Source organism: Elephas maximus, chromosome 8, assembly GCF_024166365.1.
Source record: "Elephas maximus indicus isolate mEleMax1 chromosome 8, mEleMax1 primary haplotype, whole genome shotgun sequence".
In the NCBI taxonomy this organism is placed as follows: Eukaryota; Metazoa; Chordata; class Mammalia; order Proboscidea; family Elephantidae; genus Elephas; species Elephas maximus.
In genome coordinates, this window is record NC_064826.1 from 35,896,538 (window position 1) to 35,911,352 (window position 14,815).

General features: G+C 35.7%; 1 protein-coding gene across 1 annotated transcript in view; it reads left to right on the plus strand.

Moving 5' to 3' along the window:
• Nucleotides 1-725: 725 nt before the first annotated feature.
• Nucleotides 726-14,815, plus strand: part of PPP1R3A (protein phosphatase 1 regulatory subunit 3A) — a 50,519-nt gene continuing 36,429 nt past the window's right edge. Inside the window, exon 1 of the mRNA XM_049894285.1 lies at nt 726-1,586. Coding sequence (XP_049750242.1) covers nt 799-1,586 — 788 coding nt within the window. The 5' untranslated portion in view covers nt 726-798. The remainder of the gene's footprint in view (nt 1,587-14,815) is intronic.

Genomic DNA, 14,815 nt, shown 5'->3' on the forward strand with positions numbered 1-14,815 from the left:
GAAAATATTTTCAAGCCAATAAGACATTACTTATGTGTATTTTCCCATGGTTTAATGAAAAGAAACCTACTATGTTTAAAATAACAGATCTGACTAATTCTTTTGTTTAGACTTTGGCTTATGCTAGTTCTTCCACCTGGAAAATGTACCCCACCCCAACTCAGCCCTGCCTACCCTTCTCTGGTTTATTCCAGCGATACCTTCCCCATTTAAATTGTGTATCTTCCTTCTAAATTCCCAGCACTTCTACGTAACTCTTTAATAGTCCACATTTCACATTATAAGTCCCTGATAAATCGTAGCCATCCTAGGCTCTGGGTATTTTCACCTCTATAAATGTTCTTATCCTCCTCCCTCTTCTTTTGCCCATTCCAATCAGTTAATGTAGTTTAAACTACATACTAAGAATTGTGATACTACTTTTATTTTCTGTTAAACGTTCCAAGTTTTATTTTTAATATCAACTGATGAAATAATATGTTTATTCTAAAGTACAGAATTTTTAACACAGCAAAAGTGATTTTAAAATGTCTCATTAGAATTTAATTCACATACAAATGCAGCTTTAAAAATTAGGGGTTAAATCTGAAACATGCTGGCGAGAGTAACATGGATGCTATCATATTAAAGGCCTTCGGAGGCAAGCTAGCATAGTTTACACACCATCGGACCTATTTATAGAGCTGACTCCTTTTTGCAATGTCAACTGTAACATTATACTTATTTTAAACCACAGTATCTCAAATATCAGCCTCTACTAGTTGTACAGTTCTCTCTTATTTGATACCAGAGAGCCCAATGGAGCCTTCTGAAGCAACTAGTCAAATTAGCAAAGATAACTTTTTAGAAGTTCCTAATTTATCCGATTCTCTTTCTGAAGATGAAGAAGTTAAAGCTACTTTCAAACCTGGTTTCTCCCCCCAACCAAGTAGACGAGGTTCTGATTCTTCTGAAGACATGTGCATGGACACCCCATCTTCAGGTACGAGAAGAGTTTCATTTGCTGATAACTTTGGATTCAGTCTTGTGTCTGTTAAAGAATTTGATTGCTGGGAATTACCAAGTAGTTCAACCAATTTGGACTTAAATAAGGACATTTTTCATACAGAAGAATATGTTTTATCTCCACTATTTGATTTGCCTTCTTCAAAAGAAGATCTTATGCAAAAACTTCAAGTACAGAAAGCAGTACTGGAATCAACTGAGTGTCTTCCTGGGTCTACAAGTATGAAGGGAATTATTCGAGTTCTGAATATTTCTTTTCAGAAGTTAGTTTATGTGAGAATGTCCTTAGATGACTGGCAGACATACTATGACATCTTAGCAGAATATGTCCCTAATTCATGTGATGGTGAAACTGACCAGTTTTCCTTTAAGATTTTGTTGGTTCCTCCTTATCAAAAAGATGGCAGTAGAGTTGAGTTTTGTATACGTTATGAAACTTCTGTTGGTACATTTTGGTCAAATAACAATGGTGTAAATTATACATTGGTTTGTCAAAAGAAAGAACAAGAGCTGGAACCTGTAAAACCTAAGGAAGAAGTATCTAGTAGACACATGAAAGGCTGCTTAAAGGTAAAATCAAGGTGAGGATATATCTTCCATTTTTTACTATTCATAATATGAAAGCTTTTTTTATGTCATTCTTTGTTTGAAATGTTCTAAGAAATAGCCAATCTATTTTAAAATATTCTGCTTGCTATGTAAAAAACAATGGTGCTAAGATTTAACAAGGTCAATGCTATCCAAATAATAGCACTGTATTATACCTCCTTCAAATATGAGAAAAAAATACAGGTATAATGTAAGAGATGGGAGGGAGTACATGTGTATATTATTTGTCTAATGACTTATAAATTGCTTAAGCTCAAATCATGAAATCTAGATGCTTCACATGTAAAAGCAGTTTTTGGACAGTGGAAATAGGTTTATTTTCAGTGGTTTTTAGATGTCTATGTTCTACCTTGAAATATTTCTGATTAATATAGAAACTGTGTCTCAATAGGTTCCAAGTGCTCAGAAATTTGTTGACCTCCCTCAATAAACTTCCTAATGACCGATTAAGTCACACAGGGATGTTTTGTGTGATACCTGCTAAGTTAAATCGTAAGAGCTAGGACTTTACTGAAAAACCAATAGAAAAACATAAGTCTTTTGTATGTAATGTGTGAAATCCACATAAAACTTTATAATTTATAATCAAATTTAACATTATTGAAAATAAATTGGTATGTTTAGTAAAAGTAAATGGAACAAAGTAAAAAAAAAAAAAATGACCCAAATAGAAATAAAGGTACTCAGTTATATAGATTAGGGATTTGAGATGTAACCCCTCATTAGTAACCTTGATCTCCTGTTAATATGAAAAATAAAGAAACCTTGAGCTGAGATTCAGTGGGCTAATTTCCATGACACTAGGTTAGCAGATAAACCACCCTGGAGGTAATAGAGCTTTTCTGTACTTCAGAACGTCCCAATAGGAAATTCCCCATTGCTCCACCAGCCACAGGCAAATGTTTGATTATTCTTTGGCTGGTCCATCCTAACTGTCCTTAAATCCAAAAATTCTAGTAACTATACCAAACATAGTGGCATACGGTAAAAAGGGAATCAAGACAGCCAGATTCTACGTATAATTCAATGACACTGGAAAAATTTTTAGCAGGTTTATGCTTTAATGCCTTGATCTATTACATGACAACAAATAATACCTTCCAAATTCTTATTCTGACACATTAGTGAATAAAATATACCAAACCAAACCCGCTGGCATTGAGTGGATTCCAACTCATAGCGAACCTATAGACAGAGTAGAGCCGCCCCATAGGGTTTCCAAGGCTATAAATCTTTACGGAAGCAGAGGGCCCTACCTTTCTCCCACGGAGTGGCTGATGGGTTCGAACTGCTGATCTTTTGGTTAGCAGCTGAGCACTTAACCACTGTACCACCCGGGCTCGTCAAAATGCAATATAGGTGAAAGCAATTCAATCTTATAAAATATTTCTATTTTCATTATCCTTTTAAGTCATTTCAAATATTGCCTTAATTAGCTTTGTGAATTATGGCGAATTTCTAAATCCAAATCAAGCCTTTTCAGATTTTAATTGATGCTATTAAGAAAGATAATATAATCCTAATCTCCATGTATGTTAAAGTAATAATCTATATGCTTATGAAAATTTTAAGCTACATATTAGCTATCCTGACAAAATAAATTCAACATTATTTAACACAACTAATTTATTCACATACACATACACAGATTAAATACTTTTCAGAGGAGATAATCATCAGTGAATATCTATTAAACATGTCACGACTTCTCTATATGTTATAGAAAAGCAGAGCTTAGGGAAGACAGACTTCCTGTCAAAAAGCTCATAAAAGAAGTTGAGTTTAATCGGATTTTTCTGCAAGTTAAAGATACAACTTTAAAATTACAAGCAATACACTGTAAACTATGGTATAGATAGGGAATTCCTTTTATAAAAGAAACTTGGTTTGATATCAACAACAGAGAATGGACAACTTATAGGCCTAATCTTCTAGCCCAGTCATGATATTATTGAAACTTCTCCTAGTATGAGATATGTATTACTATCTATATCCACACACACATTTGTATTCAGAACAGTAATCATCAAATTCATAGCGGACACCATTCAAGTTATAATATTGCTTTGGGGAAAAACCTGAGAAGAACTAAACCACAAAATGGTCTAAAGGCCTGTAAAGTTTCCTAATGAGTTATAAAAATGGAAAAAATCTCTCTCCTTGAAAACCACAAATACATTTTCTGCACTTCTATAACTTAAAAATGACCAACATAATTCAAACCACATTTTGAAAAAAGCATTTGCCTCTGGAGGAGACTTTCTGTGCTGAGTTTCAGTCCAACATGAATTTTTACATCTGATTTATATACCACTCAAAATGGAGTGTATAAAGGAAATCCTGACAGATCCTTAGAACAGCATGTGCCATAATAGAATATTTATACAGCTTTTCCATGATATAATTTATATGCAATAGGGTTTCAAATATTCCTAAAACTCACACAAGAGAGCATTATCAAATTTCTAAATGCATATTGCAGTTGGATTTCATTGTGAAGAATTTGGTTAGGGAAAAATAGCACACCTTGTTAATGTTATTTTATAAAACGTGTACTTGGCTAAAATAAAAATAAATTCATACTTATTTTATCAAAAAAATTATAGTTTGTAAAATATCCCCCTCCCCAATAGTCACAGAATCTAAATGAATTTTTCTCAAGTATTTACCCAATCCTTAGGTAGCTTAATTTGGAGCTATTTCTTCCAGAAGAGAAATACCAAAGAGAAATGTGTGTTATTTTTTTTCTTCATACATCCAAGTAGATTAATAATAGTGTATAGCATAAGTCACAGTTAAAATAAAATTAGGCTGTCCTAGTGTAGGCTATAACATCTAACTTCAATTTCTCCTAATACCAAAGTTCATTTACTATCGTGGTGTCTGAGATTGTATCTCCCTAATGTGTCAATAATCCCTCATAATAAGTACAGAACAAACTGTGGCAACACATTTAGCGAGGCAGGATTTCTGTTATGTCAATCACCCATCTAGGCACTATACCTTGTCTATAGAGATTTTTTTTTAAGGTCAGAGTTTGCAAATCTCCACGTTGGTGTGGGTTCTCTATTTTCTGTTGATACTTGTTAGTCTATGCTCTTTGGACAGAAATAAATATCTAGAGGTAGCAGTTTGTAACTCTTGGGCATGTGACTGAGAGTGACCCAAAGGCATTCAATTGCTCTGAAAGGCATGCATCATGAGATACTTGTTAAGTGTCATCACATATGTGGCACCGGGGTACGTGCTAACAAACAAACTAAACAGTCTTTGGATCTACACTCTGTGGGTTTTATTTAAAAATAAATGACACTGATATAAATTACATTACACATATATGAACAAATGAGCTAAAAATAGCATTTAGAAGCAATATAACCTTAACATTAAAATTATGGGCTTCAGAGTTAGACAAAACTGGGTTTGTGTCCAAGCTCCCCACATGCTAGCTAGCTATGTGATCTTGGGCCACTTAAGCTTGGTTGGTTTTCTCATCTGTTTATTGGGAATCATAACAGCACTGCCTCATGCTATGAGATTTACATGAGATAATGCATATAAACTTTTTACCTAGTGTCTAGCACATAGTAAGTTCTCAGTAAATGTTAACTGCTGTAAAATGACAAGGCCAACCCTAGATTTAGATGGGTCAGAAAAACCCTAGAATTGCTCAACCAGTCCCCAAATCCCTTTCCCCTTTCCTTTTAGGGATCTTGAATTTCTCTTTGTCTCCTAAGGGATTTTAGTCAACAAGCAAAACTAATCAGACTATATGTTTTATTGAGAGGTGTCTCACCTTATAGCTGGAACATCTCAAAACTGGAAGAGATCTCAGTGACCACTAAAATTTCTACCTTTAATAGATGAGAAATAGAGGCCCAGAGAGGAAAGGAAGAAATAAGGCCTTAACTCTGGTGTTGAACAAACGTGCCTGTTAAACTCAGTAGTAAAATATATCCTTATCACCTATGTGGCCATGGACTTGTTACTTTACTTCCCAAAGCCTCATTTTATGCATCTGTAAAATAGGGGTAACGATGCCAGATGTTATGATTAAAGTAAAATGAGATTGTTTTTAAAGCTTCTAGTAGTGTTGAGCGTAGATAACATAATCATCAAGTCAGCTATCGTAATTATCTTCATCATTACCAAATCTTGTGTAGCTAATTAATTTTCTGATTCTTGGACTTGCATTATTTTTCCGTACTTCATAGGTTTCATTGTTCAGATTCCAAAGTTTGTTCAACAAATGTTTATTGAGAGTGTGTGTCAGGTGCTGTGTTAGGCACTGGTATTGAACTGAGAAACATGGCTGGAAACAAGATCCTATGAAAAAGAGGCCCCAAGGGAAGAGGTCTTACAGTGACAGGCAGGCAGGGCAGGAGAGAGAGAAAACAACAAACCATCTCAGATTCTTCGGGCATATAATGGAAGACATGGATAAAAAATGAAATAAAACAGTTTACATTACACTTTAGGTTTTCTAGAATATGTGATGTATAACTGACCTTGAATGCTGGCCAGGGGAATGTCTTTTTCAGCACCTTTTTTTCTTTTTCCCTTCCCGCCAGCTGCTAAATGTATGTTCTGAACCATTGGGTACACAGGTAGACTTCATCTGGGTTTATATTTTATTGAGTGAAACCAATTTATTATTTTAAGAAACAACATCGTATAAGTGTGTGATGGTATTTATAACTTGGCCAGGTAAATGCAAATAAATTCCTGAAAGATCGTAATGCCGAAGGAGGAAATGGATTAGTCTTCAATTTTTCTACCTGAGAGAGAGAATCAGGCACATTCGGGAATGGAACAGAGAGAAATCCTTTATAAAGCATGATTTTAAGAATACCGGAAGTTTATCTTTCAGGGTGGTAAAATCATTGAAATGAGGCCAAGAAAAGCATTGGAAAATGGGACAAAATATGCAGCCATATTGCATGCTTCAGTCAGAGCCATTGGTTTGTAAGACTTCCTTAATTTACATTTACAGTATACTCTGGGGTCCTGGAAAAAGTCCAAATAGGTGTAAATAGCCCCATGAGGCTGCTGGGACCTAATGTATTCCATAACTAACTCGTTTTGAGTCCACACTAACTGTGGAAGCCAGGTCGGTTTAAGAGGAGAGACCTCTGGCAAGGCCGTATGGAAACATAAAACACAGCTGCATATGACCTGTCAAGAGGACTGTTTAGAAGCTGCCAGCTGGTTGACAGCAAGAAGCCAAGCAGCTTAGAGTTTCCTTGGAGATACACCAGGGCTTCGTGGCTGCCTGGTTTAGTGGGAATCCATACCCTTATGAGTATGACTTTCCTCAGGGTAGTTTTGAACCTTTGCTGAGAGAAGAGGAACAAGAGGGATATCATCACTCAGGGTTTCTCTCAAGCTCTAGCTAAAAGGAGTCACTATGGATGCCATGCTCCAGATGGGTCCTCTGGAATCTCAAGGAGCCTAACTTCCCTGCAGACATCCACACGCTGTCTGTAGAAGTGGAGCAGGTCCAAGGACTCTGAGCCAGATAAGTTCCAGGCCAAAAAAAAAAAAAAAAAAAATGATAACACCATTGTGAAGTGGGACAACTTAGCTTTTGACCATCTTCCAACTCTGCTAACTGTGACTCTTGTTCCTGTTCCATGTTTTTACCCCAACACCTCAGCAGGAAAAACTTAGCGGAAGTGACCTCAGGGGAAGTCATCTGAGGTGGGCCTGATTCCATTGCCCTCTTAGACTTTGAAGACCCTCTATGCTTTTAAACTCTGATACCTCACTTTGTAACCTTGCCTGAATCGACTCGACGGCACTGGGTTATATATAATTTGTATATATATAAATATATATATAATATAATAAGAACATATATACGTATATATACATACATATATGTGTATACCTTTTTGTTTATATATATATATGGTATGTGTGCATATCCCATTGCTGTCTAGTGGATTCCAACTTACGTGTTACAAAGTAGAACTGCTCCACAGAATATTCTTGCCTGCAATCTTTATGGAAGCAGAACTTCAAGACTTTCTTCCTCAGTGCTGCTAGATGGGCTCGAACTGTCACTCTTCTTTTGGTTAGTAGTGGGGAGCAATCCATTTGTGCCACCCGAGAACCTTCGGACAAATATACAAAGGGATTATCTCTATCTTACACTCAGTTGAGGTCAGTTGCACGAAGGGGATTTGACTTTGAACTGAGACAATAGATAATTTTAGAGCAGAGAGCGCTGTAGTGTACAAAGCAGATTTGAGTACAGAACCATGGTAAAGGCTCCATAGAACCATGAGGACTTGGGGGCCTAGAGTGCTTCAGTGTGTGTGTGGGGGGGGGGTGGTCGGGAAGGGGGAATTTAAAAAAAACTGTGAGGTAATGGAAACAACAAGGACTTTAAAATAAGGCAGTCTTGGGATTTCCCTTGGCATGGAGTTGCCATGAGTTGAGGGTGACTCGGCAGCAGCTAAGAACAACTGTGTGAATTTATAAATTACATTTTTTATCTATTTTATTCGGTCGTACAATAAGGACAATATTTATTTGCCAGAGTCAGCTATCTTAGTTGCTGACACTTTATAAATACTCAAAATGACAGTATAGTTGGCAAAACCAAAAGCAAAAACGAAACCCCTCAAACCCATTGCCGTCAAGTCGATTCCGACTCATAGTGACCCTATAGGTGGCAAAGGTGGCAAATCCCATGTTTTAAAATCTTGTTTATGGCTAGTTCTGTGCTCGAGATTAATGGAGCAATGCTTTTTTTCCTCATTATTATTCCTAATGCCAGGACTCAGGCTAATACAAATAATTTCAAATTACTTATGTTATGAGTATAATAAGGTTTTGGACACTAATGAGAGAACCTAACTTTTATGGCATTACTTCTATGGGCAAAAATGATTTCTGAATTCCAACAACTCCTGGATTCCAAGAATCTTTTGGAACATCACCTGGTCATAAATTGAAGATTATGTATTTCTTTAAAGCTAAACTACAATGTGTTTCTTCTTAAGGTAAAATTTTATGTGGAAACTAAGAAAATTGAGAGTTGATTAACTAGCCTTCAGTGTTAATGGTTGGAACTTGAAGCCATTAATTTGTTTTACCTTATAATAAAATGCATTTGAGTTGTAAGAAAAAACATTTAAAAAATATGGTCTTTACTCTGTGAATATGTGCAATGATACTGTTATTTTGAGGGTCACGTTTACTATTTTCATCCACTCTTTGTGCCTGAGTAATTGTCTTCTAAGGTACTTGGTATTTTAAGTAGAACTTTTGGCTGCCTTTGTCTCCGCAGCTCTATCTATCCATATATGTAGCTATCTTACTGTTTCACATCTCATCAGCCTCTCATTCAAAGGAGAAGAAAAATCAGGATGATTTCATGGAAATATTCATAGTATGGCAACTTGACTTCTTATTAATTAATGGCACTGGACAAATACTAAGGGAAGAAGAAAAGAGTTGCTGAAGGTCCTAAATATCTGTTGATTTCAAATTGGGCACATTTTGGTTCTTTTGGCCTAAATAACTAAATTGTTTGCAAGAATTCACTGTATCGGTCCCATGTATCTATAAAGAGAAAATGGAATTAAATCTTATGTAACTCTTTTCCTCTAAAAAAAATAAACCATTCCATTTTGGCCATTCCTGTATTTAAAGCATTCTGTTCCACACCACTGTATAAAAAAGGAAAAGCTCCTTAGGATATACCTCTCAAATCTTTTTGGGTTTTTATTCTGCTTCTGTACTAGTTCTATCTGGTTTAGCTGGCACAGTAGTATTATTATCTTTTATACAAATGATAACTGGTTTTGAAGTCTTAATCATGCCATCCTGCTGTTTAAAGATTTTATGACAAATAGAAATAAATTGCTAAATTGGATTGTTACACTGCATTGTTTAGTGACAGAGACCAATTGTACATTAAACAAATATGTCTCAGGAAATTTCAATACTCCCGTCTCCTCAAGTTATTCTGAAAATGGCCTGTCTGTGTTTTACATCCAGAGCTGTTCAAGTCACAACTATAAATGGAATTCCAGCACGTGGAAGAAAATAATGATTGCCCTATGTACCGCTGTGGATTTGAAATTTTCTTACCCCTTTTGAAATTTTCAGTAGTAAAAAAGATCAAAATACCTCCTGCACCAATTTAGACTGATAAAGCATCCTGAATGATGAGACACAGTTCCTGATTAAGTCAAACTGAACCCCTAGCCCATTTAATACTGATGCCATTCTGACTTGTTTCACAGAAATTGAGCCATGATGCAAACCTAACCTGCAACCCCAGTGCCGTCGAGTCGATTCTGACTCATAGCGACCCTATAGGACAGAGTAAAACTGAAAACCTAACCTATTGACTCTAAATAGCTAAGAGAATCCCAAAGTGATTTTCATTCTTAAAAAATTACTGTGGATGTCTTCACATGATTACAAATCACATAGGATTGCTTAGGTAAAATTCAGCCTCATGAGCCATATATGAAATGAAGCTGGACAAACTAATTATTTTACTAATATCTTCTTTTGAAGATTAGTGTTTGTAGATAATTTTATAATATATTAATGATCTATATTATAATATATTTATATATTGTTATAACAAATATTTTAAGTATTTCCCCATAAAATAATTATATAAAAAAAGAAAAAATTTTATTTAGATTTTAAAAATCACGTTCAAGTACAACAGAAAAATGAATATTATCTTCACATATAATCTTCTATCAGTGCATCACATTATCCTGTTGAGTTTATAAAGTTATAATCATTGTTTCCCAATGTAACACAGCGCTTGATGATTTTGGAACGATTTTCATGGATCTACATTATTGTAGAAGAGACTGTGTAATTCCATACTTTGTTTCAGGCAAAATTATTCCAAAAACTACCCAAGCCAAATTGTTGTATATCTTCTTTGTAATCATCTCTTGGGGAGATGGGTTCTTCAGTAATTTGCTCTATCAGGAAGTTCTGTGTCTTTAATCTAGCGTTCATTTACTCTGATTCTCAGTTGAACTAAATGTTAGAGTCCCTACCCTTATCTTTTAAAGTTAAGCAGAATTATATTATTTCTGCCAGTGATTTCTATTTTCCATGTCAAATAACCCCAATAATTTTAGATTTTCCCCTTGAGGTCCTAACTAGTAAGCTAGCTTGTAGTGTTGTAATGCAAAGGTCAGAGAAGAAGAAAAACACATCATCAACTGAGTCCTCTTAAAGGGTAAATAATATAGTTGTTCCAAGGGCAAAGCACTGTCAGCGCTGATGTATCAGGGGCAGCCCAGTAGGTTAATAGCAGGCTAGCAAAGCAGCTCTCCCAATCCCTCCCTCTTTAGCTTTGAGTATCGTAGGTATTATTGAAATTGGAGGTTTTATTATTATGATTGCCCTTTCTATCAGAGCCAAAGAAGGGAAGGAGACTTCATTTTAAAAACTTAGGAAGTTAAAAGCACTTCAGATCATTTAGTTTAATCCTTACTCCTACCTAAAAAGACAGTTGTATTAGAATTTTTCAAAACCTGAGTCGGACAAATAATTGAGAACCATAGTTACACTATAGTCTTGGTACGTAATTTTTAAACAAAATTTCCTTGAATAATGTACCTGTATACACTAGACATTGAGAAGACAGAATAAATTAAATTTTGATAAAAATCATATGTGATGTAGACGAATTGAAGTTTAAATTGGCTGTTAGTGTACCTTTTTTGTAGAGAAGGTTAATACTGTGTACAAGAAGAATTCATTTGAATATATGTTGAATTTCTTGACTATGTTTAGTGTGTATTTGTCTGTACAATTTTCTCTAAGGCTCTTTGTTCTAACCAGTGAATATATGCAGAGGACTGATACAGCCAAGCCAGTTGATAATTTATTTAGAAAATTGAACATGAAAAGTAGTATAGGAAATACTGCACATTTATTAAATAGAAATTATTTTTAATGTACCTTTTTGTGGGAAAAAACCACACCCATACATATATATTAGTTTTTTGCTTAAATTGGACCTCTTTTGTGTGTGTGTATGTATACAGATAGTAAATATAGTAAATATATTGTTAATGTATTTCATATTTTGGATACCATTTCATATTTTCTGCATTAGTAATATTTCACTCAAAACTAAATTTGGTCAGCCAAGTTTTTAGACAATGACAGTTATGAAGATTCAAGGCATTTGAATACAAGTCTCATAAAACTCAGTTAGCTTATGGACTTCTACTCCTATTGTTGATCTATCCATATAATGGGACTGGCTTTTCACCTCTCATTGCTTTGTAATGTTTCCTTTAAATTACCAGTATTTCAGGCAGCATTTTCCCGTGAAGTACCTATTCCTAGAGTACAAAATAAAACAACTTTTCTTATACAAAAGTGCTGCTGTTTGCAATGATTACATCTGATGCAATTTATTTATAGGCAAAATAATTAACATTTAGCAAAAAAAAACTTACTGTTTATAAGATGTTTTCATTTCTAGAAGGAAGAGGACTTTTGCCATACTGCGTTCTACATCTAGTCAGAATGGTGACAATGTTGGCATTTCTAGGCAGCCCTTACCCAGGGACTATTCTCTATGACCTTCACTTTGTATTTTATCACTTGGAATTTTTACATTAAAAAAATTACTTGTTTAGCTGTTATTGAGAATATACACAGCAAAACATATACCAATTCCACAGTTTTTGCATGTACAATTCAGTGACATTGATTACTGTCTTAGTTATCTGGTGCTGCTATAACAGAAATACCACATGTGGACGGCTTTAACAAAGAGAAATTTACTCTCTCACAGTTTAGTAGGCTACAAGTCCAAATTCAGGACATCAGCTCCAGGGGAAGACTTTCTCTGTTGGCTCTGGAGGAAGGTCCTTGTCATTGATCTTCCTCTGGTCTAGGAGCTTCTCCATGCAGGAATCCCAGGTCCAAAGGATGCACTCTGCTTCCAGAATTGCTTTCTTGGTGGTATGAGGTCCTCTTGTCTCTCTGCTCGCTTCTCTCATTTATATATCTCAAAAGAGATTGGCTCAAGATGCAATCCAATTTCGTAGAATGAGTCCTGCCTCATTGACATAACTGCCACTAATCCCATCTTGTCAATATCGTAGAGATAGGATTTACAACACATAGGAAAATCACATCAGATGACAATGGTGGACAAGCACCCAATACTGGGAATCATGGCCTAGCCAAATTTGATACACATACATTTGGGGGACACAACTCAATCTATGACAATTACATTCTTTGAGTTATGCAACCGTTCTCTCTCTCCTTCTCTGAGTTGTTCCTCTTCCATTAATGTAAACTCACTGCCCCGTAAGGTTCCTATCTCATCTTTCAACTTTCTGCTGTCAATTTTATCCAATATAGGTAGTTCTCAAAAGAGCATAATGCTCAAGGCAGACGTTTTTTACAAGTTAAGCTAAGTTATTGTTTGGTTTTAAGAAGACTTCAGGGAATACTTCCAGTTTAAGATTTAAAGGGTAATAGTTTCAGGGGTTTTCCAGCCTTCACGGCTCCAGAAAACCTGGAGTCCATAAGAATTTGAAATTCTGCTCTACATTTTCCCCCTTTTGATCAATGTTCCTCTAAGGAATCCTTGATCAAAACCACAATGAGATACCGTCTCATTCCCACTAAGATTTAAAGGAAAAAAAAAAAAAAGAATATTGGCGAGGATGCAGGGAAATTGGAACCTTTATCCATTGCTGGTGGGAGTGCAAAATGGTATAGCAATTGTGGAAAACCGTGTGGTGGTTCCTCAAAAAACAAAAAAATAGAACTACCACATGACCCAGCAATTTCACTCCTACATGTAATGTTTACATTTTACTATGCAGTTTTATTCGTTTGTGAAAAAACCCAAAACTTTTGTTATAGTGAAGCATTTCAGTTGACATTTAGGCTGTTTTCAAAGAAGGTTCTGTGTCATTTACTACTCTGACAGCATTAAAAAGTAATACAAAAAATCATGTGATTACATTTTGCTGGCCATAACAAAAGCTGGAAAAGAATATTTGAAATAACTTGGTTAAAGTCCAGGAATGCATCCCTTTAATTCTCAGGGCAGTTGTTATAGATGAAGAAACTGAGATTCAGAAATGCTAAGTGACTTTTCAAGGTACCCCACAGCAGAAGTGGGATCAGAGCCTATTCCATTTGATTTTAAACCCTCTCCCCACCCTCTCATCAATACTAATGCTGCCTTGCTAACTAACCTACTTGAACTGATAACTCTATTAATGTCAGTAATATAGCTGAACAGGGTTCAGAGGAGTTTATAGACTAAGACAGACTAAGAATAAAGGCTTGGCAATCTACTTCCAAAAAATCAGCCAATGTAAATTCTATGGAACACAACAGGTCTGATCCACCAACTTAGATCACAGGATAATGCAGGATTGGGTAGTGTTTCATTCAGTTGTGCATGGGCAGCTGACAGCAGTGGACCAGCAATGGGCTGAACTTTGAATGTTGAAACAGCTCCTCAGAGTTTTTGAATACAATGCAAGGACTATACTTGGGTTTGTCTTGCTTCTGGGGCTATTAAAGAGCAGCAGTGGTACTGCAATATTAGAGGATTTAACAATCCTGTTAAAAGATTCTGATTTGCATGTAAACATGGGCAGAGTCAAAGACATTTTTTCAAAACTTTTAATTATGCAGACTCTAGCTTTCCCACCTGTCTTCACTGTTTCTGTTGATGCCACTTATCCAATTTGAAAACTGTTTTTCCTCGTCTCTGATCATCGTATTCCTACCTTCCACTAAGGACCAGCTCAATTTTCTTCTTGACTGGAGCTTTCCCGACTTCTTCATTCTATTCAGATCTTCCCTTTCTCTCAGCTCAGTATTCAGTGCCTACCACTGGAAATCCTGGTGGTGTAGTGGTTAAGTGCTATGGCTGCTAACCAAAAGATCGGCAGTTCGAATCCACCAGGTGCTCCTTGGAAACTCTATGGGGCAGTTCTACTCTGCCATATAGGGTCACACTATGAGTTGGAATCAACTCAATGGCGATTGGTTTTGTTTGGGTTTTTGGTATGTTTATCTGGCACCTATTCAAACATAGTGTTTTTTTTTTTTTTGCATTTAAAAAATTAAAAAACTCCTGTGCGTCCTCTTCTTCCCAAATGGATTGCAAGTTTCTTGAGGTGAGGAATGGTTTATCAATCTAATGATTATTCCC